The sequence below is a fragment of the Nannospalax galili genome, unplaced genomic scaffold (genome assembly GCF_000622305.1).
Source record: "Nannospalax galili isolate Female #2095 unplaced genomic scaffold, S.galili_v1.0 scaffold127, whole genome shotgun sequence".
NCBI lineage: Eukaryota > Metazoa > Chordata > Mammalia > Rodentia > Spalacidae > Nannospalax > Nannospalax galili.
Genome location: NW_008360326.1, coordinates 8,642,873 through 8,669,852, shown reverse-complemented (window position 1 = coordinate 8,669,852; position 26,980 = coordinate 8,642,873). Strand labels below are relative to the sequence as shown.

General features: G+C 43.0%; 1 protein-coding gene across 2 annotated transcripts in view; it reads left to right on the top strand.

Moving 5' to 3' along the window:
• The window catches only part of Pax3 (paired box 3), a 94,510-nt gene that overhangs the window by 4,099 nt on the left and 63,431 nt on the right, over positions 1–26,980 (top strand). For both annotated transcript variants that reach the window (XM_008825810.2, XM_008825811.3), the window contains exon 4: positions 234–368. In XM_008825810.2, the coding sequence (XP_008824032.1) occupies positions 234–368 (135 nt within the window). The remainder of the gene's footprint in view (positions 1–233; positions 369–26,980) is intronic.

Here is a 26,980-nt window from a genome sequence, read left to right as displayed (position 1 = left end):
ATTGGAGGTGCGAGATTTCCAGACTCGGTCTGCATACCTAAAAGCCCATGAAAAGATGGGGGGTTTTAAGTAGGAGGCCTAGAAGATGGAGAGGGACATGGAGGCCCTGAGATGCTGGAAGCGGCACCAAGCCCAGCGCAAGTTCAGTGCCTCAGCTGAACCTTTGGGGTCTCCCTCGGAATCAGGCTGGCTCTTCTCAATCGTGTGCACTCATTTCCTCCTCTTGTCCCCAGTGAGTTCCATCAGCCGCATCCTGAGGAGCAAATTCGGGAAAGGCGAAGAGGAGGAGGCCGATCTGGAGAGGAAGGAAACTGAGGAAAGCGAGAAAAAGGCTAAACACAGCATCGACGGCATCCTGAGCGAGCGAGGTAAGCCGCCCGGCGGGCTGTTGCTCTCTGTTCCTGCTAGCGCTGGTTCTCACGCTTGTCTGCCAGAGGGTATAGGCTGGCTCGGCTCATCTCAAAGCTCAGCCCCGGCCTCGCTCACAGTCACTGCCCTCGGGTAAGGACATTAGAGTAAAAGACCGGAGAAGTACTTGCTATTGAAACAAAAATCTCTGTTCTAATATTTACTATTTATTTATTTATTTATTTATTTATTTATTTATTTTTTTGTCTTTCTTTTATTTATTTATTTATTTTTGTCGTTCTGGGGGTCAAACCCAGGGCCTCATACATGCGTGGCAAACGTTGTGCCACTGACCCACACTCAAATAATGCCAATACTAAATTATTATGAGTTTTCTTTGACATCTCTTTCAGTTCCTTATTGTCTAGTACTCTGAGTTGTGCTGGGTAGAGACCAGAGATGGGATGTGAACTTCCCTGAGAATTACTTGGACTGAGGATACAGGGTACTTAAGTCTGAAAAACTTGTTACACTCTGGGAAAAATGGGGGGGGAGAGAGAGAGAGAGAGAGAGAGAGAGAGAGAGAGAGAGAATATGAATATGATTCTTTTGGGTAGTGGGAGCCTAAAGTTGCCCCACTTCTGCTGCCTTGTAACTGTGTGTGCGTGTGTGTGTGTGTGTGTGTGTGCGCACGCGCGTGCGCGCGTTGGCTGCTTTAAGTATGACAGGGTCTAATCTGTGTGTCTGGGAATCCAAAGTGCCTAAGCTCTGGGTTACAAGTCAAAGGGATCTGTGTTCTTGGGCCCCTAGTGACAGGCACCCTCTGTCCCCCAGGGGTACAGACCACCCACTCCATGTGGGCTATGATCTGTCAGCAGCAAGAGAAAATCTTACCCCCAGGGGAGCAAGAATTGCAGGGTTTTTCCATATTACCTGGTGTGTGTGTGTGTGTGTGTGTGTGTGTGTGAGAGAGAGAGAGAGAGAGAGAGAGAGAGAGAGAGAGAGAGAGATAGATCAGTACCTTGTGAAATGAACTAGAAAAAAAAACATGCAGGAGAAAAATTGTGTCTCAGTGGCTGTGGCCTTGCAGAAAGTTGTAGCTCTTCAAATTAGAAAATGGTTAGGAGTGGTCAGGTACCCTATCTATACCCAGAGTTCCCTGGTCTGGAGCCCAGGGCCTTTGGACTAAGCTGAGCTTTAGAGGTGCCCTAGACAGGCTTGCAGAAGTCACCACTCTGACCAGCTGGACCCGTGCTCTAACTAGAGTGGGGTCCAGGGTAGGACTATGGGTCAGGAAACTAGTAACTTCACCTTCATTTTGTAGCTCTGGGGCAACAGCTGGCCTTTCAGAGCAGCTGCATTATAAACCAATGCAGAATTGTTACCCAGAACATTTAAGAGTTGGCTGTTAGGAACCAAGCCCCTGACTTTAGGGAGTAAACTGAAGCACTGACCTCCAGAGCATGCATGTAATCAAGAAATGGCACCCCAAGTGGAAGGAGGTTGAGTGGGGAGATGGCAACTTCCCTCCCTCTAGGCAAGAGCTTCCCGTGGACTCTGTGTAAGTCTGTTTTTGGAAGATTGCTTTTCTGGTTTGAGAAGACACCTCTGTTTTTATTCCAGCCCTAGCTGTAGCTTGGAGGTGCTAGGGCAGAAGGAAGGCCGGGAGCAGAGAAACCAAACTTCTCCCAACCCAGCATGCTCCTGAGGCAGTGGCTACAAGGGCCTGGAGTGGTGGGTGAGGCCTTGCCAGCACCCCTGGCTTTGCTACTTGTTGCTGGAATCTGCAGCAGGGCAGATCAGCCGCTCTGGGCAGCACCAGCAACCAAGGCCCAGGAGACAAAACACCCCAAATGAGCTGGTCAAACATTTGTACAACTTTTCCAGCTTTTACAAAGAAGGCCTTCTCTACACAATCTACACTTGGAGATGAACTTGGGAGACAAAGCCTGGAGAGTCCATTGAAACTCACACTTTAGCTTGGCCCAGACAAAGCTTCAGCTCAGAGCAGCTTGATTGAACAAAGGCAGGCAACCTTTTTATAATTCAAGGAGAAAAGAAGAGAAAACAGCTCCACAAAGGGCCCAGAATAGACATTATGGGCTTGCAATGAGGGATGAATTATTCAGTGAGCCCCAGAAGCCGCTGAGCCAGGAAGTTTTATGGACTCTCTAGCGTGGAAAAAGTGGCCATTTCACCTACAAAATGTTTCTAGTCTTTTGGGTCGCCTAGCTGGGCCGGCTGCCATTCAGTGGCAGTTGCCACCATTTTTAAAATCAGAGTATTTTCCTCAGTGGGGGCTGTGTCGTTGAATGTGCGTGCACGCGCACACGCACACACGCGCACGCACGCGCACACACACACACGCCCTCAGAGACTAAAGTCTAATTTAATTTGGGGTTGTCAAGGAAGATGCAGCCTGGGTCCCTTCAGTTCCTCCAGTTTCCTTTCCGGATGAGCCCTGGAGGGCAAGCGGGGCCCAGAGAGACGAAAGAGTGAGCTACAGTTTGAAGTCTAGAAACCTCAAAAATTCCCCTCTGTTGTTTGGGCATCAAAAGTCTCAGGCTGTCCCTTTTGTAAAATAGAATGAATGTTGAGAAAGGGCACTGAGCGAGCGCCCTGGCAGAGGGGGAGGGAAGAGCTGACGGAGGAGGACTTTTGGATGTCCCCCACCGCTTCGGGGTGTTCTTGTCAGATCAGTCTAGTAGGGGCTAGACACTGGCTTTCCTGGGGACACCTTTGGCCTGGGGACTGCTCGGCAGACATTAGGATTCAGGAAGAAAGACATCCAGAAAGAGGTCAGAACCACCCTTTTTTCTAAGATTTTGCCCCTTTTCCTAAACGGTCCCTTTTGCTTTTCCCAACTTTCCCTTTCCCCTCGTCCAATCCAAGTGCTGCGCAGGGTGGGGTGCTGTTGCGCACCATGCCCGGCGTGCCCTAGGTGCTGCGCCCCTGCTAAGTCCATCCTTCTGGTTTCGAGGCTCCGGTGAAAGAGAGCTGGACAGTCCCGGGACCTTCCACCCCGCCCCCCGGCCCGCAGAGCGAACCGAGCAGGCGCAGCGAGACGAGCGGAGCCCCGGCCCAGGCACCCCAGGCTGCGGCCGCTCAATGGGCGCCTCTGTTCCTCCCCCGGCGCGGCCGAGCGAGCCCGCGGGCGCCGCCACAATGGCCCGAGCCCCCGCTGCTGCGCCCTGCGCCAAAGCGCCGCGCCGCCCCTCCCCACTCCGGCCGGCCCGCAGCTTAGCTCGCCGGGCTGCAGCCGACTCAATTGCCTCCTTTATGTCCCTCTCACTTTCATCTAGACACAGCCCGCCTCCCCCTTCTGCACTTTTTTTTTTTTTTCTCCCTTGCCTGAGGCTCACATTAGTGAAATTTCTGCAACCTCCCCCATTTTTCCCCCTTATTTTAAAGAAAGCCCTTAACACAAAAGCGGTGACTAATCAATAGAAACTGCTCCTTCTTCTTCTCCTCCTCCTCCTCCTCCTCCTCCCCCCTCCCTTTCTCCGAGCAGAGTGACGCTTTTCCTGTTTGTGAGTTTTGGGTAACATTTTTGCTTTGTGCGCTAATGGAATTGGAGGACAGATGAGTACTGTAGATGGACACGCGGCGGCAAGACTCGCTAAAATATTTAGATGCAAAGTTACAATTACTGACTTGTTGCTGCGGCTTTGAAGTGGTCGTGCGAGAGCGCTAGGGGAAAGAGGCCAGAGTGCCAAATTGGTGTTTTGATTGGGATGGAGACACACTTTCACAGAACTCTTCCCCCCACCCTTTAAAAAAATCTCACAAGTGAGCGTGGGAGGTTAGCCACAATCGCAGAGATTAAGCTACGAGAGTTTAGGCAAAGGATCAGGGGAACTGATATTCCTTTCACATCTCTACCCTTCAATTTGATGTTTGTGAAAAACTACTTGTTTTTTTATTTTCAGAAAATGAAAGTTGTCCAAAGTTTTGCTTGGGCTCTGTTTTGTGTGTAAGATTATGAGAATTTATAAAATTAACGAGGTCAAATGACATCAGATTAAAGAAATAGATGCCTATCACCCCCCCCCAGTAAAGTTTTTGGAATATTCATTTCCAGTGGATGCGTGAAAAGAGATCGACCGTTCACAGGAAGGGAGTCATGTCCGTGAGGAAAAACCAAGGCCATTCGTTTCTCCCAATTTGGAAGGGAGGGGAAATTTTGGGGTCAGGTTGGTGTGGATGGGAGGCAGAGGATGAACTTTCCTATAGTTTAAAATAACCGGTGTGTGGAATCATAGCTTTGTGGCCCCAGAACCTTCATCACTGGGGGCCACTCTGAAGCCGGTATATCAGGATCAGAAATCTGTTGTTAACATCATCTCTGGACTTGGGGTCAGATTTCCTATTTGTTTTTTGAAACCCTTGAAACTCTACTCAAGGAAATGTCACCCATTTTAAAACATTTTGCCAATATTTGGTATTGGAACTTGAATTAAAGTGGGCCACCATACTGTGTCTCTCAGCGTAGTAGTAGCACCCGCCCTCAGGAACAACCGGGAAGACAATGTGGGAGTTCAACTCTCCATTTCTTTTTCCTGTTGTTCAGCTGTGACTGCTGTGTGCTTACTTTCTAGCCTTATTGAAAACATGCAGATTTTCTAATTAATGCTTGAAATCATATGTTTATTTTGGGGTTTGATGTGATTGTTGATAGCACCGGAACAGGAGGTAGGGGCTTCCAGTGTGTAATAATTACCGAAGGGTCATTTAAGAGTCCCCAGGGCTGAGCAATAAAACCCGCCGGGGCAGTGAGGCGGAACCACAAAGTGTGCCCCGGTTCAGGCAAGTGGAATATGTAGAAATCAATCAAGTGAATAGGAGCGTTGCACTAAACCCCGATGGTTTCAACATGCATGAATTTTCGGAGGACAAAACAAAACCAAAAAATCCTTCCTAATCATGAAATTAAATGTTCAAGTTATACATAAACAAATAACCAGCGAAATGGAAAGCTTTGCAACGGCGACAGTGCAAGTCTGGCCTAGATTGGGACCCAGAAAGTTTCAGTTTGGTGGAACCCTACAACGGTAACTTATCCACTCTAGTAAATAAAGATTAAGGAACCATTAAGAGTGCACAGACGCAACTCACAAGACACTAAACGGCAATTAAGCAGTCAGTTTCACACCTTATCTCACTGGCTGCTCTAGGGTTGTTTTACAACCAGGAATTAAAATCTGAAAGGGAAGTTTTCAGCAGCTCTGGCCAAATATTGATTAAGTAGCTGTTTGTTGATACCATTGTCGTCCATTAAAAAGGCCGGGGAGCTCGGCCCCTCAGTGGCCACCTTCTTTTGTGAAGGGATCTTAACCACACGGATCAAAGCCGGGATCGGTTCAATTTAACTGTCTTGGAAAAGCCTCTTCCTCTGAAATCTCAAAGGAGAAACTGACCAAATTATCTTTTAATAAATAGGAACTGAAATCAGTTGCATGTTATTAGAGAAGACTCACGGGGTGGGGGGTTGTTTAAAAATAACTTTAATGGTGATTTTGTGTTTAGAACTGAGGCTGAGAGGGTGATTTTATAAAGCTGATTCTCATTTGGGGGGGCAGTGCGGGAAGAAGGGGAGTCCTATCTGCCTATGGCAATATAAAGGTTTCACTAAATTAGCTTTTGCACTCTGGAATGATACTAGAAACGTATCCAATTTTCTTGTAAAATTAAGCTGAGAATAAATATGAGGGAAGTGGCCAGGGGTTATAGTGGCTACATCGCTCTACATGTGTTTTCATAATTTTGTGTTTATAGATGGTTAGCTGATTCTCTTGTATAATTTTAAAATTCGTATAATACAGGAGTAGATATGTGTCTTTGGAGTTTATTTACAGATTGGTAACTAAGAATTAAGCTGGTACTCAGCTATATCCATTGTAAAAAAAATATTTACTTGTTCTTAAAGCCACACTTCTAAAGGGATCAGAGTCTGAGGTAACAGCACAGTGCTCAATTCATGTGCAGATGTTGGATGCTAGGGAAAACACCTGAATTGCAGCATGACTTCTTTGGTTGACAAATTTTGGGTAACTATTAGGTTTTTGTTTATTTTTAAAAAAGAATTTAATATATTTGCATTGTTTTTTCCTTTATCATGACAGCAAAATTCTTTCAAGGACTCTTTGGGAAACATGTCATCTCTGTCCTTAATTTGCAAGTTCCAACAACTCACTCTGAGGTTCCAAAATTTATGTCAGAGTCAGGCTTTGGGCATTTAACTGTGTATCATGGATCTGCCAGTATATGAGGTTTTATGAACCCCCTTGCTATGTGTATTTTAGTACTAAATAATTTTGCGCAGTGTTTTAATTTTTATTATTTACTTTGTCTCATTTTTTCTTGAACAAGATGCATCTTAATATAAAGAGCTAAATCAATACTGGCTAGTTAAAATATTTTCTATTAGAATCCCCTATGCTAATTCACAACTTATTCATTCATATGTAATCTACTGTGTTCAAATGCTCTCTAGTATAACACAGTACTGATCATTAGAGTGTAAAATAACTGCCTGAAACACAAATAAATCTGAAAGTTAGAGTCAGCTCAAATATGTGGTGGTCTCCTGCACGCAGGTACAGCCTTAGAGTCCTTTCTTACATCCTTTCTTACATATTTCACAAGTGTATAGTTCCTTTATATACCACATATGGACCACCCCCCCAGCTTTAGGCTGTGCCTTTAAACATTGCCAGGGAGACAGTAGATCCCAGGTCCAAGTTGGGCCTGATTTTAGTACCAGGGCAAGATAGCTCATTCAAGAACTGACTGCCTCTTCTTGGAGAGGTATAATCTTGAAGGAGGTGTTCTCTACTGTTTTGTTTTATTAGAAATCCTGCAGCAAAATTTAAAATGCTACAAACTTTGCTATATGCAATGTACAGAGAGAGAAAATGAAAGGGAACTTCAGATTTCACCGTTCTCAAAGGTGAACACCAAAGTGGGAACAGAGTTGCTCTATGACTCTCCTGTCCTGCTAGTAAAGATTCTTTTTCCTTTTCATTTACGTGGGTCTTTGGTAGAGAAGGCACTCATTTTTGTGGCTCTCCCTCTGTGGTGGGCAGTTTTGGTTGGCTGTGAGCAAAATATTTCTCCTCTAGAAAGCTCCTCTCCAGTGATCTATGATGGGATTATGTGTTGAAATAGGGAGAAAAGACATAAAATTTTTAGTTTTAGTTGGAACATTAGCAGTTATCATGCCCATTAGCATTGGTGAATATCTATTTAATTGAGATACATCATAAAGCTGGCCACTGTCAAAGGGAGATATAAAAATGTAGTTGCTGAGGACCGTCGAGCAGGTTTATGAATTCTTACCTTCAATTACTTGTTTTCTTTTGCCCTTGTACAAGAGCTCATTTCTACTATGTAAAAAAGAAGTTGCATTTCAATGAAAAGCATCAGTGTGAAATTTAGAGTTTTATTTGACACACTTTATTCCCAAAAATGTTGAGAAAAGCAGTTTACTTTGCACATTGCTCATATCAAAAACAGTTTGTAGCATTTTGAATTTTGCTGCAGGATTTAAATAAAATCAAATAGTTGCTTTGCTCCTCTTTGGGGCAAAGCAACTCAGTCTGAGCCGTCTGAATTTTTATATCCTTCTCCTACTGTACTGCTTGACAAATGATCTTGTCTTCAGAGACTATGATTCATGACAGGCAATATCAACCTGTATGTTTGTGTCCTTAGTCCCATTCAGTAATTTCTTGGCTGAACTTTCTTATGTACTTTCAGCTGGCCAGCTTTAGTGTATCTATAATAACATATTAATACCTCTTCTCAGTTATTCTAGGAGGAATTTTCTGCTTATTTTGGACCCACCCAACAGATTCCAAGCAAAAACAGCTGATCAAAATGCTTTGCAATGAGCAAAAGAGGCTCTAACCAATAACATTGAGGGAGGGGAAGGAAAGTACAATTGTACTTTCAATATGTGACAGTTTATGAGATCATAGCAAAAATTTAAAAAAGCTATAGTTTATGGAGTCTTAAACGTAGTTATTTAAAAATTTATAAGCAGTAAGCATAGTTCTAGAAACAGCTGCAGAATTAAACGTGCTTGGTCTTAGGTCATTGGCTAAACAGCACAAGTAAATTAGAAGAGCTGAGAAAAGAAAGTTAATTACTATGCAATTTGTGTTACAGCATGGAATTGGTTCTATCTGTTGTGTGCTTTCATAGTAAATGCTGATATGGTCTCTTATTTGTTGCATTTTAACAGGAAGTCAACATTTGTATTTTGTGAATTTTTTTTGGTAACATATATGTATCAAAACACAACAATATTCCTCTTAACCCTTAGCAAGTTCTAATACAGATGTGAGGTCTGTCTTCAAATGCTTATTTGTCTATTTATTTACTATGCCACTGAGCCATACTTCCCTCAAACATAAATCCTAAAATTCAATCTTCAAATGTACGTTCATAACTGGGAAAAATTTGGCCAAAGAGTAAATATGTTTGTCTCTCTTAATTATCACAGCAAAGCTTAGCGTGAACTAAAGAAAAATTAATTGATGTAATTCATTTTATTGTAATGAAAGCAATAGGCTTCATCTTTCTGAAATATCAACTGGATAGTTTCCTGGTTGAGGGTCATTGGAGCAATGAGTGTTTCTGGTCTTGTCCGATTTAATCACTCCCCAAAGTATTTCTCTAGCCCTAAGAGAACACAGTACCCGCGGTGAAAGTGGCCTGTGTTTGCCTTAGTGATCTGTCACTGAAATTGAGATCCAGAGCTTTTCAGGTGTGACCTCTTGAACTTCAGTTCTGATATTTATAGGATGGAGTGGATTATACCAATTTCCCAGGGTTTTATGGGGAAAAAAATGAGAAGATGCTTGTTATGTGCAAATTACATCTATACTAGCAAAACTCAAAGTCTTGGTGGGGTGAGGCCAGAAAACTCTGAACACGCCGAAAGTGACCAGCCCAGACTAGCAGATGGTCTCTGCCCAAGGGCAGATAAAAGCTTAATTCAGGGCTTAGCAGCAACAATGAGGACCAAACACACACATTCAGCCCTTACATACTGCACACACCACAGGCTCTACTTTTACCATGCCAGAAAATTGAGTTTGTAAGCAGCTACTTAATGGAAAAGATTTCATTGGTTTAATAGGTATGAAAAATTATAAAGTTCTAAAATTTTCACTGAAGTGTCAAAAGATATTTCTTGAGTACGTTTCCTCCCAGGTTATCCAGGTTGCTTTTCTCTCTTAGATGAACTTGGCATTTGCAAAGATCCTTACAATTCAACTTTTCTTTGGTGTTGGCACACTTTTATTTGTTTGTTTTACTGGACTAAAGATTGATAAATTACTTTTTAAAAAAATTTTCCAATATACTTCACTCCAAACACACACTACACACACACACACACACACACACACACACACACACATACACACACTCACACACACATCTCATTTCCCATCATGCCTCCTTTTCTGTCTTCCTTATTCGTAAATGCCCTTTGAGCTCTTCATGTGAGATTGTGTGCATTCTCTATTCTTTGTGCTTAATTCTTCCTAGCTTCCTTTCCTTTAAAACTGGAGCTCAGAAATGTGGGAGAAACTTTCCAAAGTAGCCATCTTAAGTTGGAGGATAAATTGTAATGACTTTTTAAGTTTGATTCTCCTTGATTTGGTCTCTCCTTTCCCCTCTAAATGTTCAGGGTAGGATGGGGTGGGGTGGGGGGCTCCTGCATTTCTGGTGAGCAATGTGACTGAAAAAAGGTAGCTAACTCCTTAGGATCTGGGAACTGAGAGCTCCTGCCTCGTCTTTCTCTGCTGGAGAAGCTTCACAACGCAGCCCCTGGCTGGATGGAAGGTTGTTTTCTTATCCCCACATGCACTGCTCTGACCTGTCTCCGAAATAGGTCAGGCTGGGGCATGGCCAGTTTATGCAGCTGTTGAGGCTTAGGCGTCACAGCAGGCAACCCTGCTCCTTGGCCAGTCAGGGGCCCCAGTAAACTGATAAAAACTTATTGGAGAGCATGCCACCTTCCTTCTGGATGCCCTGAGTCGCCTGAAGGCTTTCAGATGCAAGGGGAGTCTTGGATTCTGCCGGCCAACTCTCAGCTCCAAAGGGAACTGCGTTCACTGTGAGGATGGCTCACTCAACAGACAAGTCAAATAGATTTCTACTTAGTGTTGTTTTTCAAATCACCATAGTTATTTTGAGTGGATAAAGCACTTGCTTTGTACAAAATTCAAAGGCTATAAATGGATGCAGAGTAGTAAGTTTCCTTCCTCTGTCTACTGGATACCAGTACCTTGTCCTTAGGAAATTCTCTGAATAAACAGGCAATTACCACTACCTCTTCAAAAGTCCTCAGGGGCAGGAGAAATATAGGCCTAGGGTTTAATCCTCTGTGGAGAGCAGCACAAGTACATAACACACACACACACACACACACGCACGCACGCATGCACGCACACACACGCACACACCAAATTCTTTCCATCTTTTGCAGAAATGTGATCTATTGTATTCTGAGCCTCATTTCTTCTTTTTTATTTTAAGCTTTAGATTATAGCTCAGCAATTATTCTTCACCAGGACCCATTCAGTCTTATTGGTATAGCTAGCTGTATGGTATTCCACTGTATTGGCAAAGGGTGGTTTATTTTTCATTTATTAGTTTCTAGTGTAACAGCACCATTTGGCACAGATGAGAGTTTATTTGTGAAATAAGGGGATGGCATTTGTGATTTTGAAAGCTTTGGTGGGATTTGGGCTCTGTGTAGAGAACAAATGGTGGGGTTGAAGAGTTAAAAGCAGGAGAATGTCTGCCCCGGGCCTTGTGCTGGGTAGGTAGGATACTTTCCTCTACCACAATAGGTGAGTGGGAATTACTACTCAGAGTTGTTACTAACAGTGATCATCTTCTGGAAACTTCTCCAATCTTCTATTGTTTCTCCAAAATGGAATGTTTTCTAAATCCAAGCAAAACCTTTTTCTTCTACTTACTGTCTCCTATTCAAATCTTTTTTTGTTTACTATTTAATTTCCTTCCCACCAAAAAATAGCCTCCTCGTGTTAAACTTTCTTGCTTACTTTTCTTTTTGTACTAGAGATATTATGGGTAGTTTTATAGAATTTAGAAGCAACTTGTTCTGACTGTTGAGGCATAAAAGAGAAATTGTCTCCCCAAAATCACCAGCCTGGGTTTGAACTAGTAAGTCATAAAACATAGTCTTGTATTTCTGACTTTTAGAAGTGCTGAGCTGAGGCTTTTTGAGTTTGGCAATGGCTGACTTTGAATGTTACACATTTTTAAGGCATGTGTGTTCATTCCCTTCTATGCACAAAAGAGTTTTTATGTTTTTCCACATACCTTACTTCTCTCAAATCATTTTGGCCTATTTCCCCTTAAATCTGATGCTTGGGAATTCGGTCGTTGAGTCTGCTGAGTACCTGGTTTACCTAAGTTGGAAGAGTCTGAACTGAGTTCTTTCCACAGAAAGAACTGTGCCCCAACTATCCAAGAAAGACATGCCTCCTCACACTTTCCTGAGAGACTGGGAGAGGTGGTGCCAATGGATAGTATGAAGCAAATATTATGAACTGTCCCTCCTGGGAATAGAGCATCCAGGAACAGGAGAATGAGAGGGCTTGGGATTTATTTTTGAAAATTAAAATCTTAACTAGCTGAAACAAAAGCAAAAACAGAAAAACAAAGACACCTTTCTTGGCTGTTCTTGTGGCCACCCCAAGGTGCTCAGCATATATTCTGCCAGGCATAAGACAGGAAGGTACACACTCTCAAAAACAGAAAAACAAAGACACCTTTCTTGGCTGTTCTTGTGGCCACCCCGAGGTGCTCAGCATATATTCTGCCAGGCATAAGACAGGAAGGTACACGCTCCTCATACTGAGAGAGAGAGATGACATTGCTAACTGCCTGGGATTCCCTGCTTATTTTCCGTTTTGCTTTGGAAATCTAAAGGAGTCAGTTAAACACTGTAAAGAGGCCGGTGAACGGCAGGTGCCAAGAGCTGAGAAGAATCAAGAACAGCTTTTCTCCTTCCCCGACCCTGTGCATAATTTAAATTGAACGAGGCCCATAATTGTGGTGTCTGATTACTACCTGTAAGAATATCTAACTCTACTCATAGGAAGGTAGAGGGAGGGTTAATCCCACAAGGAAAACCTGCTTTGTTTTTATGTTGCTTCAGTGCTGTTCTCCACAGAAACTTGGACCATATACTATAGACTGCTTTGGGGCTGGCATCTTCAGAGTGACCTATCTTGGATGTTTGACACACCCTCAGTGGTTTTATCTGTACAGGCGAAGGGAGTTGGCAAGTAGGCCTCATCTCTAGGGATTAGCTTCATGAGAGTGAACAGGTATCTTGTGGGGAATGGTACTCATTGACTTTGAATTTGTAAACTTTCATTTTGTGAGTGTGTGTGTGTGTGTGTGTGTGTGTGTGTGTGTGTACTGAACCCAAGGCCTTGAACATACTAGTCAAGCCTTCTTTCCCTGAATTATATCCTTAGCAGTGTGTGTGTGTGTGTGTGTGTGTGTGTGTGTATGTGTGATGTTATCCATGTATGTGAGTGTGCCCATGTGGAGGCAAGAGTAGGACATCTGGGTGTCTTCTATAATTTTCCACGTTATTTCCTTGAGACAGGGTATTTTACCCAATCAGAATTTACCATTTAGGCTAAGCTGGCTGGCCAGCAAATTCCTGGAATTCACCTGTCTCCATCCCCCCCAATGCTGGGGTTACAGGCATAAGCAGCTATACTTGGCTTTTCATGTGAGCATTGGGGATTCAAACTCAAGCCCCATGCTTAAAGAACAAGCATGTTTACCTACTGAGACATCTTTCCAGCCCTGTTCCCAGTAATTCTTGAAAACAGGAAGGGACTCATGAATTCATCTGGGGGACACACCTCCATTTTCCATTTTCTTATTCCCAAACAGATGAGATCTCAGTGTCTGGAATTTTTCGTTATAGTTTGGAATGCTTAGGTCTTTTGACATCTACTCAGTGTCTCTAAAAGGCCTTGGAATCTATTCCAGGAATTGGAGCAGATAAATGGCAATATCCTTAAAGTGCCTGGGGTGGACTAGCAGTCTGCCAGGGTGAAATAGGACTTGGGAGCTCATCCAGTGTGGATGTCTTCCAGGTGGTAGATTTGCTTGGTTTTGTGCAGATGGGGTGCATCCATGGCATGTATCTATGTACACACACTCATTACACAGCAGCAGAAAGGCAAGTTCTGTAGTTTCTTACTACTTTACTACACTGAAGCCAATGTCTGCTTGTGGTCATTGGTCCTGCCAAGCTCTAAATACTTGCTGAGTTTCTGTCTGGAAGAAGAGAGAAAATGGAAGACTGGGGTGTAGCATCAGCTCAGAAACCACAAAGACCCAGGCTTAAGTGAGCCTGGGTGAGAGGGATGCTCCGGTACTGGGACAGTCACTGTTAGATGGAAACGCACTCTAGGTTGAAGGCTAGGATGGCGACAACTCAGGGCCTCTACCTGGGATCCATTTCTAGGCTTTTCTCTGCTATTTTGGTGAACCCTGGCTTCTCTGTGCCCTCTCCTGGCCTGCGTTTGGTGAAGACTGACCTTTCTTGGACATCCTTGAACTTTTATAAAGCCAGTGGGTACTTGGGATGTAGGAGGCTCTATAAGTGAGCAGTAGAGTAGGGGGATATATGGTTCTTCTGTAGGTCAGAGCAGAATTCTCATTCCCCACCCAGCACAGCGTGGTCTCTTATTGTCTGTCTCTCTTTAAACTAAGCCAGGCTTCTATCTATAATGAAGAACCAGCAAATATCTTGGTCAGATAAGGGAAGAAATCATTTGTTACAAATAAAACACAGAACTGAATTTTGTCTGAATCTTTGTTGGCTAACTTTCATCATTGTATTGAATTACTATAATTTAATGTTACTAGTTTAATGATTTTTCACATGAAATGAATCCTTTCTATTTTTTAAAAAACAAAAACCCAAATTAAATTCGTTAAAAAGACAATGATTATCTTTCACATTGAAATTTCTGTACGTGAAAAATCCTTTTGGAAAAACTTTAGGGAAAATAAAAAGAACTGTCACTCAGATGATTCTTTATAGTATATGATGTGACCAGAATAAGTTGAGCCTTTCACAGGCATGTTTGAGAATCCCCCTGTCTCCTGGCCCTCCTCCCCTAAGACATTTGAAAATGTTGTTCTCACTTTCCGTCCTCCATTGACTTGTGGGTGGCCTTTGGTGAGAAGAGTGGTCAGTTTTAAGGCCTGCTCCTTCTCCTCCTTTCCCTCCCATCCCTTGCATCTACCTGCCTTACCCTCTCCTGTATACCCCTGCTACACACAGACACACACAGACACACACACAGACAGACACACACACCTGCCCTACCCTCTCCTGTATACCCCTGCTACACACAGACACACACACACAGACACAGACACACACACACAGATACACACAGACACATACACACACAGACACACACACCTGCCCTACCCTCTCCTGTATACTCTTGCTACACACACACACACACACACACAGACACACACACAGACACAGACACACAGAAACACACAGACACACACACACAGACACACACAGACACACACGTGTGTGTGTGTGTGTGTAGTATACCCCTGCTACACACACACACACACACACACACACACAGACACACACACAGACACAGACACACACACACAGATACACACAGACACATACACACACAGACACACACACCTGCCCTACCCTCTCCTGTATACCCCTGCTACACACGCACACAGACAGACACACACACACAGACAGACAGACACACACACCTGCCCTACCCTCTCCTGTATACCCCTGCTACACACACACACACACACACACACACACACACACAGCATGCACTTCTACCACTTTGCCCATGTTCACATAGAAACTCAACAGCATCACTTGCCACACGTTATTACTTTGCACACACACACACAGACACACACACCTGCCCTACCCTCTCCTGTATACCCCTGCGACACACGCACACAGACAGACAGACAGACAGACACACAGACAGACAGACACACACACCTGCCCTACCCTCTCCTGTATACCCCTGCTACACACACACACACACACACACACACACACACACCATGCACTTCTACCACTTTGCCCATGTTCACATAGAAACTCAACAGCGTCACTTGCCACACATTATTACTTTGCGAAGGGATCTTGGAACCTTGCAATGGGGAAGGGTCCTGTGGTGGGATTTTAGGTGCCATGGAGGCAAGTCTTTGGAAGGGGCAAGGAGCAGGTTTCTGACGTCCTTTCCATTACCACTTTCCCGGCAGATCCTGCCTTGGTTGTGTGCAGACAGGATTAGCTCACTCACAAGAGCCCTTCTTTGCTGCTGAGGACGACCTGGGGGCAGGAGGGGCCACTGAGCTGCCCAAGAGGAGGAGGAGGCAAGTTGGCCCCTAAACATTCTCCATTCTAAGTGGATTCCTCCCTTCTCCACTCCTTGCCAGGGAACTGCTTGGCTTGGGTCTTTTGGGCTCGCCAGAGAGGGAATGAAGGTCTTTCTGACCAAAGCCATGGACCATAAATGTGCCATGAGTGCTCATTTTGCCTTAGGGTCAAAAACTTTCCCTAAGAACCAAATTGATCTGAGCTCTCACATTCCTAGTGGCTCCAGGATGCTCATCAGAGGTCTGAGGAAATGAAGATGCCCTCCTCCAGAGGACTCTAAGGCATCATTTATTCTTCATGGATGTACCAGCTGAGAGGGCCCAAGTTCCCAGAACCTCTAGATGCTGGGTCCTGGGAACTTTGAGAACCCTAGAAACATACCACTTTGGAGGATGTGAGTCATGAGGCTCTGAACTGCATAGCCAGGCTTTGTTCCATCTATATAGTTAGAGTTCAGAAATGGCCAGTTGTGTTTATGGACTATTAAATTCATCATGGGTTCCTACTGGACTTTAAAGTTGGCATTTAGACTCTTGCTATCATATGAATATTAGGTTATATCAATTGATTTAAGAATCTAACAAGAGCCCATCTTTCCCTTAGGATTTTTTCTGCTTATTTATTTATTATTTATTTTAGATAGATAGGGTCTCATATAGCCTAGGCTAACCTCAAACTCACTATGTAGCCAAGGATAACGGTGGGCTTCTGATCCTCCTGCCCGTACCTCTAGAATGCTGGGATTACAGGTGTGCACCGCCACAGTTGGTTTATGTGATGCTGGAGATTGAACGCAGGGCTTCATGCTAGACTGACATTCTACCAACTGAGCCACATGGGCCCTCAGAAGTACATTCTCCATAGAGCCAATGAAGGTGTGGAGCTGGACCTGTGTGGGCTCCTTTCTGGCTCTGGCAGGGGCCCTAACAACATCTTCATTTCCTTAGGTTTTTGCAAATGGTGCCAAATTAAGACATGATAGGATTTATTTCTCAAGAGGGGCCTCTAAATTTCAAAACTGTAAGTCCCACAAAGCTGTACCTGTGGCTTTCTTCCTTCACCAGGGTGGGATAATCTGGCATGCTTCTGTGTGTGGAGTGGGAGTGTGACCCAGCCATGTAGAAGACCAGAGCAATCCCAGACCCTTTGCTGTGGTTCCCTCCATGTGTTCTGGGACCTTTGAGTTTCCAGGATACGCCTCATGCCATGTGATGTATCTTGTTTATTTAGGGAGCCAAAGTGTGGGTCAGACAACTTGTATCTTTCTCCTACATAACATTCTTGACTGTGTAGAGAACTACTTTAAAAAGTCCTAAACTGAAACTTTGCCAGCAGATAAGGAGCCTCCACTCATCGGAGAAGGGCAGGCAGGCAGAACTCCTAGTTCGCCAGGGCCTTAGTTCTGCCATCAGTTAAGGTGGCATGAAGCAATTTGTAGAATGCTTCTAGTAGGTCTCTGTGACTATTTCTGTGCCCAGCTTGTTCTGCCTTTCTGACCCTCAGTCTCCCACCCTTTGGCCCATGCAAATACAAGGCAAGATTCAGGTTGCAGCCCCAAAGCTCTATCAGGCAGTAGAGGCTGTGGTCACGTCCTGTTGTCAACAATCGTGGCATCCTCAGGCAGCTGCTTGAGGAAAAAGTGGGGCCTTGAGGTACCTGGGCCTTCAGGACATGGCTACACAGGCTGGTGACCACTCTACATCTTAGGCAAGTGACTCTGTCCTGCCTTGTCATGTGTTTGAGGTGGGGACAGGATGCCTTAGGAGCTGGAGTGAGGTTAGGATCAGAAGTCTGATGGAAGGCATGGCTCTGTCTGCTTCTACAGGTGGTCAGATGGCTCTGCTCCATCCACGTGGAGAGTATGTGCCTTCGTGCTCTTGCTGGTGAGGCTGTGGCTTACAGAAGAGGTTGGAAAAGCGTGGGGTGCTGTTTAGAGAGACTCCCCCTCACTGGACTGTATGCAATTCTATATTTATGCAAGAATGTTACTGCCTTCTATACAATGGTAGTGTTTTCTTCTTGTGTCCAGAGAGATTTCTGGTCTCTGACCAGGTTAGTTTAGGAAAATGGCCTTGGAGGCAGTCAGGGGAGGGAGGGAGAGAGAGGAGGGGATGAGAGGAGAGGAGAGAAGGGAGGGAGAGAGGGAAGGAGAGAAGAAGGGAGGGAAGGAGAGGAGGGAGGGAGAGAGGGAGGGAGGGAGAGAGGGAAGGAGAGAAGGGAGGGAGGGAGGAAGAGAGAGAGGGAGAGAGAAAGAGAAAGAGAACAAATAAAATAAGAGTACATTTACTCCAACTCATTCCAAGTCATATATCCCTCACATCCCACACTGAGCAATTGTCAGAAATGGAATTGGGCAGATTTTTTTTCTTTCCTTCCTTTGCCTTGAATTAGAACACAAATATATACTCACAAATTCTTTGTGGAAAATCTTATTTGAATCAATGAACATTTTCCACAGAAAACAATTTGGGAGAAAATTTCTAAAGATTAAAGAAGAAACCATTTAAAATTTGAAAACTCTTTTTGTTTTGAAGACTGTGAAGCATTTAAGAAACTTGGAAGGAATCTAAGAAATTCTTTTTATTTTGTCAGGCTGAAAGCAATTCAAGGCAAAAATGTCACGGTTTATCAAGAAGAAATTTTATTAAGCCCTCCATACCTTTTTTAGTGTTTTATTTTTAAGGAAGAAAATTATGCTAAAACTTTACATCTGCAACATAATGTACTTTTAAATTATGTGTTTTGAAAATGGACAATGGTTCATTCAGATATTTCAGTCTTTACTGTAGACTGAATGATAAAATTAATAATGTATGGTATGTTTTGAAATTCTGTTTTTGATTGCACATACAATATCCAAACTAATATTTGTTTTTATAATATTTATGTATCCAATATCTCTGGTTCAAATTCTGTTATAGATTTATTCATCTTACATAGGTTTGTGGAAACACATGTAAGCAAATGTTTCTGTATTTACTAATCTCTTGAAATTGAGGCTGAATGCTATAAAATGAGACTATTAGGAAGAGAAACTATACCCCTTAAACAACCAGAATAATATGCACTACTGTTTACCATATGAAAGAGTTTATTTCTATTTTTCTTACTGATTATCCTGTACTAAGATCAAATATATTGCAATTTGAACTCTGAATTGCAAATTAAAATTTTTTATTTGATAAGAGTAAAAGGCAGTACTTGACCTTTAGATTAAAGAAGAAATCTGATCTCAGCCACTTCTAGCCAACATTAGACTTTTTTTTTTTTTGAGTAACTCCATACAAATCAAAATAATCCAAATTATTGAACTCCCCGTTTCTGATCCACAAGCAAGCCTCTGCCATATACTGCTGCACGATTTGGTTTCCAACAGGTTTCAAGAAGTTAAAATTGTGAGAGTTGTGGCATAAATTTGTTTAATATAGTTTGAACAGCAAGATAACCGTATAACTTTGAAAAACGGCAGGCATTTATAATGCCTTGCCAAGTCTGGGGTGGTGCGCGGTACTCGATCTGAGTGTTTGATTTCCTTTACTTATTTTTTTTCCATGTTTTCTTAGGGAAGTGCTAGTTGAGGGTCAAGAAGAGTTGTTATTCTGTTTAACTATATAAAAACATTAAAACATTTTAGGGAATGCAAAAATGCATATGCTTCGGGTTAAAATATTGAGACATCTTGGATATTTTAATAACATTTCCACTCTAAGGTAGCAAAAGCAGACTTCTTTTTTCTTCCTTTAGACAGGAGGTTACATTTGATGATTCAAGTAATTTGAGGACTTGGGAAGAACACCTTAACTCCACAATGGTGAAACATCTACTGCTTTCTACTGCTGTTAAAAGGCTTTTAAAAATTTTATAGGGAAGGTGCTATGAAGGTTATTTCACAATTGTTCAAAAGCATTTAAAAATGAATGTGAACATAAATTTCTACCCATTCAAGAAATTAGCAGATGCTAAGGGGGAACTCTTAAACGATATTCCACAGGATAAACATTTCACCAACGTTATTCATATAAATCATTCTTAAATATTTTGTTTAACAATTCATTTTGAATATTCAAGATTAAAAAATAATTCCCTTAAGATTTGGAGAAAAAGAAACTCTTGCTGAGTGGGAGGAGTGGGGCCAGCAGAACAGGACCCAGTGCGGCCAGCACTTATTCAAACCAGTCTCCGAATGCCAAAGGCTCTGTATAGTTCATCTCATGAGCCTTCTGTGAAATAGATTTCTCACATCGGGATTTAAAAGGCATTCTCCCCAGGAACGAAATTAATACAAGACTCCAAATTCACTTGCAGAATAAATTATAGTTTGGACTTGCTTCTTTTAGAATGATGGGATCTGGCTGATGAAGGACGTGAGTCAAGGAACACACGTTTAAACATTGTGGCGTCTGCTCTGCCACATTCTAGTTGAATTCTTGGTCTGCTTTCGTTCCAAGAGCCATTCAGATATCTAAAGGAAATAATGAGTTTCTCAACAGATCAGAAAAAAAAAAAAAGAAATAAAAGAGAAGAAAAATCAGCCAGAGATGCTGAAACAGATGTACAACTGTCCTTGCTAAACTTTTTGTATCTGTAAACACAGTGGAATATTAACCTTATCAGACCAATTTGACTTAAAAGCTAGGATGGATCAGGAGCTGATTTTTGGCATGGTCTCATTTTTTCCCCCGATTCTTTTGTTCACTTGACATCCAGCTTTTTTATATACCAGCTTTCCAGGGGCCACTGGCATGGTCTTGGGACTATCTGTTCAAGGAGGAAAGAGCTGCTTCAACCAGCAGCCAGAGTTTTAATTAGATAGCATCCATCCTGTGTACCTCAAGCAGCTGAAGAAATAGCTGTTGGCATCAAGGTACCGATGAACTTACATTCTCTGGTGTTCATAGGGTATGGGCTAAAGAAAAAGAAAGAAAAAAACACTCCTACCCAAATCATGTGGTTATTATTATATTTTGAAATTAAGAAGAATCACAATGCACCATTTCTGTGCCACTTGCCTCTGGATCATGTAGAGGATGTGCGAGTTGAAGAAATTATTTTGTTTATTAATTCTGATTGCACATCCTGCCAGGCTGGCTCAAGAGAAAGGAAAGAAAGGTGTAACTTTCAGCACACACTGATTTGTTCTTATTACATAACAAAAGTCTATTTCTTTATCATGTTATCATTCAGTTAATAAAAATTAGCTACAATAACAGCATCAACTTTAAAACCCCTCCAAGTCCAGGGGATTTTCTTTCACAATGAACATGAATACTGTTCAGAAATACAAACAGTCAAAGGATAACTTTAGTCTGAAAGAGAAACCTGGCGAGGGTAATTGAATAAGCCTGGGTCCCCTGACCGTGTCATGGTGAGGGCAGTCAACATGTCATAATTAGGTTTATTGAGGGCCACTCCAACAATCTGCTTCTATTCTCCCTGCCTTATTGTCCACAGCTAGGCAAATAGCCAAGGGACAAAAGGAATCAAGTGCTGACAAAACATGAAAGAGGAAAAAGATTTAGCTGCTTTTATCAAAGAAACTGAGAAGGACTTTGTGTAAATAAAATAAGTGGCTGACCATCCTGCATTCAGGCAATGCCGTTTTCATTAGAATTAATTCTTGACATATTGGAAGAGTTCCAAGGGAAGGATTTCTACTTCTGACAAGTTTAATTTGTAAATTAAAAACAGTTGGTTAAACATGAGCCTCCATCAACAAAACTTAACCAAAGCCATACACGGTAGAGGCCTAAGCAGGTGAAAGGAAGAATGACTTGGAAAACAAAGTCTTCCCCAAAATTATGCAAATTCTTATTACTTCATAACAAATGTTGCCCATTGAAGCCTGCAGCAGGATGCCTGCTCCTGGTGGGTTGCTGAGATCACCGTTTTCTTCCCCTTTAAGCCTCTTTGGTTGACACGATGCTTGGGCTGCTGCTGCTGCTTGGAAGGAGCAAAGCAGGGTTAGAGGAGGTGTACTTGTGTTTTTCAAAGCACCTACAGCTACAGTCTTTGTAAGTGGGCAGATTTTGGGGTACTTTGTTTTCCATTGAAGTGGACACTTTGTTCTGAAGAGTGCCTCTGAATCCTAACTGGAACCAACCCTGGGGATCACTATGCAGAACTTCTCAACTGGACATCCACAGGTCCCAGGTCAGTGTTGTCTGGTCAGGCACAAGGTGAGAGTTCTTTTTTTTTTTTTCCTTTTTAAAAGACAGGGTCTCCTTGTAGCCCCAGTGGGCCTAGAGCTTGATATGTAGACCACTGTGGGATCTCACAGAGGATCTGCTGTGTCCTGAGCACTGGGATTAAAGGTGTATGACACCACACTTGGCAGGAACAGCTTTTTGATTGGGACCTGGTGACATGGGGAGAGATTGAAGTCTGTTTTATGAGAGGTCCAGTTGCTGCCTGGACAAGGATGGTGTTGAAATCTCAAAAAGTCTTTAACTCCAACGGCTCCTCGTGAAGTAGAAATTCTGTTCTAGCTGAGATTGCGGCCTGCAGGCTGAGTTTCAGGGAACAGTATTTCCCATGCAGCTGACCTTCAGTCTTCACCTCTTTCAACCTGCAGACGAAAAGACACAGACAGGCCTCATCATGCGTGGTGATTTGGCCTTCCTGGGGCGGAGGGGGCGGAGTTTACTTGGAATTCAAACATCCCTCAGTTTTATTAAGAGTTGCACAAAACATAAAAAGTGGCTTATTTGGGAAGCTTCCGTGACTGTACCAACATAAAAACTTTAAATTGTGCTGTTCCATTTGACAACCAGTCCCATTGCTGTATCCCTCTTACAGTGAAAAAAATTTTTTTTCTCAACTCGGCAAATCATCATGATGTCACATAGTGGATATGAAACACACTTTAAGAATTGCAGAACCCCAGGGCTGGAATGTGGCTCAGTGAAGAGTGTTTGCACGAAGCCCTGGGTTTGGTCTGCAGAACCACATAAATAATGGGTGTGGTGGTACATACCTGTAATCCTAGCACTTGGGAGGTAGATACGGGAGGACCAGGAGTTCAGAGTCATCCTTGGCTACATAATGAGTTTGAGGCCAGCCTGGGTTATAGGAAACCCTGTCTCAAAAAACAAACAAACAAACAAACAAAAAAAAAACAACAAAAAACCCCAACAAAACCAAAAAGCAACAACAACAACCCAAGCAAAGTCCTAGACAGATATAAGCTCTAATCAGCAGCATCAGCATCATCATCAGCATTACCATTATCACTGTGTCTGGGATGCAGTTCATCAATGGCCATGTTTATATAACTGTAGTATTTTGGGGAAGCAGTATAATGTGGTCCAAACACTTTTCTTGGGTCTCATTAAGCTGGATTTGCAGTATCTTGAAGTTCATGCCTCTTATAGATTTTGGTAGAGAACCCACAGAACATCTAGCTGCCAACATTTAGTTTTGCATTGGACAGAGCCCTGGCTTTGTGAAAGTTTCGGGGTTGAGTCTGGTTTCTGCCCTAGTTCACCCTCTGGCTAGCTATGTGATCAGGGGAAAGTCACTGCCCATTCTGAGCTGGACTCCTCTAACGTGAACATGACAATGTTTGCTTGGCTACCCCAAAGCATTACTGTGATATGTTTATGACTGCTGACATACTACAAACTCTGAACAAATACAAAGTATTATTTACTTCAAATTTGCTATTTCATTTGTCCTTATTGAAACAAGATTTGGACCCTGACCGATTGATTTGCCGTCATACTTTCCCAGAGTACAGTTTAATGAGGATTAAGTGTATCTTCCCTTGGTCAGCTGAAAGTACACTGAACTAATTTTATATCTGGGTGGATGAAACCTTGCTGTTGGGGATAACAGCACTCGATTGCAAAGTAGCACACTGGTGCATAGCTAGTGGAACACTGGGATGGGAAAAACTGCCTTTGAGGTCTGAATTTGGGTAAAAGAAGTCTTTTGATTTTTGCACATTGTTTCGATGCCTGTTGGCTCATGTCAGAAGGCCCAGCAGGGCAGGAAGGAGTTTCTAGGATGGAGCTGGAGATTTATGCAGATTGGCTGACTCTCTGACATTTATTTGCTGCCCTTTTCTCACTCTATTTGGCAACTCTGAACCAGATGGACAAGCTCATGGAAAACAGAGCCAGTGAGGAGAAGATGGTCTTTGATTGCTCCAAAGATAAGGGAGTTCTCTCTCTCTCTCTCTCTCTCTCTCTCTCTCTCTCTCTCAACATAGCACTGGCAAGTTGACGTGCCTGAATTTAAAATTGGCAGCTTACTTTTGCAGATGGATTGACGCATTGGAACAAGGACCTTCCTTGTACATTATTGAGAGTCACATAAACTTTTTCTTTTTTTTTTCTTTTTTTGCCCCCACAGCATCCAGGGAAAGGACAAAGGTCTAGGTAATGGCCCAAATGTTATGTCTGCAAGAGGCCAACTTGGGCATAGCTGGGCACCTATGACATTGGTCCAAGCTGTGGCTAAGATAATTCCCTGGGACTGATTCCTTCCTTAATCACCAATGTCTCTAAAGGGAGAATGAGGGAGGGGAAGGCTGGCTTACTGTTTCACTCTCTAATCACTGATGATTTGAGCTGAATTTTACCTTACGCTGACCTCTGGTGCTGTGGTCTGTGTATGCCTGGTACACTTGAAGCCCCAGTGTTACCACGGGCCAAGGAGGACAGTGACCATGAACTGATGGTTTCTTAGGGAGAAATGGAAAATATGGTCCAGATTGATTGATAGAGATAAATCATAGATAAGAGTTTTAGTAGTTTAGGCTAGAATTAAATTCTCTGTATAGAAGAGTCAAGTCTGAATAAGTTCAGCACAAATATTTGTATCAAAAATCACTGTATCTTAGACTCTGGGAGATTTCTTGTGAAAAATTACATTTTCTCAAGATTTTAAGGTCATAACATTTTCCCCTCTCTGGTACTCATGGCACAGGACATCAGACTGAAAATACTTTCTCTCAGGCGGTCTGTTGAACCCTCTCCTTGGAATTTCAGTGTTGAAATATGGGATTAAAAATGGTGAATGGATTTGCTAATTAAGTGTAGGCCATTCATTTTCTTTCTTTTCTTGAATGGATATGTGAGGGGGATGTGCAGCTTGGAATTTAGGCTTATTATTTATTTTATGTTGTCACTGTTTGTAGACTTAAAAAAATTTGTTTACTCTTGTTTGTTTGAACTAATCACTATTTAAGGAAAAGTCTTCTCAGTCGGCCTCCTCTTCACCAAGCCTTTAGCCATGGTGACCATTCAGGCATAAAAACGTGCTTATCTGCAAGTGAATGGCAGCTTTTGCTTCATTAAAGCCCCTTTCTCTTCTGGCACTCGCATTGTGACCCTTTGATATTAATTCAAAGGCCAATTAAAGAATGCGGCCTATCTTTGAAGTAAGGCATTCAGGGCAAGGGTAGGGACGAACCTGGGCCTCTGATGGACTGTGCATTCAACAGGCCTTTTCAAGGCAGTTTGAAGAGAGTCAAAGAAAATGGGCAGGAGAAGGTCAAAGAGAAAAAAGGGGCTAAAGAAACAGTCTGTATTTGTTCGGAGTATTAGCCAAGCAAACTGCAAATAGCAACAAAATGAAACAGTTAATAGAGCAGCCAGACAGAGCCATGTCAATCACTTAACTTGAACAGCCTTAGGCTTACGAGGCTCCTTCCACTGCGTTACCTAATTATCTTGGGAAAGGCAGTAACTGGAAGTAATGGTATTGTATGTCTTTCTGCTTACTGCCCAGAGGAGGTGATAAATACTCTCTGCTCAATAATTATGCAACATATATACATAAAGGAGTGGGGGGGGAGGGCGCTGAGGGCTGCGGAGGCAGTTTTGAAGTCCAGTCCCTAGTCACCGGTCCCAGTGTGGCACAAATACGGCATATTCAAACGCTAGCAGGCCGCAGGATGGCTTAACTTGCTTGTATCAACCTGGCTGAAATACGCACGGTGTCTCCCATAGCAACCCTTAAAGACAAACACGTTTATCTATCTAGGAAAGTTCTTTCTCAGGAAAAAGAACAGAACCTGCAAAAGCTATGCTCCAGTCATAAGACTGACTTGGGAGCACTCTCCTTCCGCCGCAGTGACGAGCCATGGAGTGAGGACCGAGACTCAGCCCCAAGCCCTGCCCATTGTGCCTGGCTTTGGGGACAGGCAGCCAGAAAGTCCTTCCGGAGGTGGGCTGCTTATCTGACCTAGAGATGGGGGCGGGGAGACAGGGCTGGGGCCCTAATTGAGATCTGATTGGTTTCTGTTAGTGGGGTTAGCCTGGATGTTTTTTGGAGTCCACTTTTATTGGTCATCGAGACAAAAGAATAGCATCAAGCCAGCACTGCCGTGAAAGTGAGAGCAAACTGAGTTCCCCAGGGGTGTGTGTGTAAGACGGGGCAAAACCTCCAATGCCCATACAAATATCTGCAGATAAGTGACTGTGTCACAGTAACTGCAAACCACGGCGGCCATTAAAGAGGCCCCTGCGGACCTGCAGCCCCTGCAGGACCGGAAGCCTGACTGTTACAGGATAGCTGTTTGACGTCGCAGTTGTGCATAATGGGATTTGTTTAGAGGGACAGTAGTAGATAGAATGATCTGCTACGCAGCTTTTGACAGGCTGTGACTAGAGTGTAGCTATTAGTATGAAAGTTCCTGCTTTTGTAAAGTGTACGTTACTGTGCTACATTCACCTAGCTTGTCTGCATGTTAACCCACTCACCTTGACTAGCACTCAGTAATGTGCCTTCTCTTAAAAAATGATGATTTATTCAGTGCACATTGACTGTAAAACTATAAAAACAAATGATATGATTTTTAAAAACATTATTAATAACTACAGGTACTTGGTAGGACCAACCAATAAATGATCTCTCCTGCGCAGTTTCACAGGACAACAGAGCAGCCAGGGTTAGAAGGTCTTGCTGTCAAAGAAACGTTACTGGTTAAGCTGTAACTGCTTAACTCACCAGGAATCTCTTTTACAACACTGCAAATTTCCATAGATATCTTGGGGAAAAAGTAACACAAAATAGCCTGAATAATAACAAACACTTAAACAATAAGTTGTAAAATAAGAGGAAAGTCAGCCACTTAAAATAGAGTAAGCTATTTTCACCAATAGTAAGCATAGAAACCTCCACTTTTAGAAAAAGTACACTTGGTTTATTTTC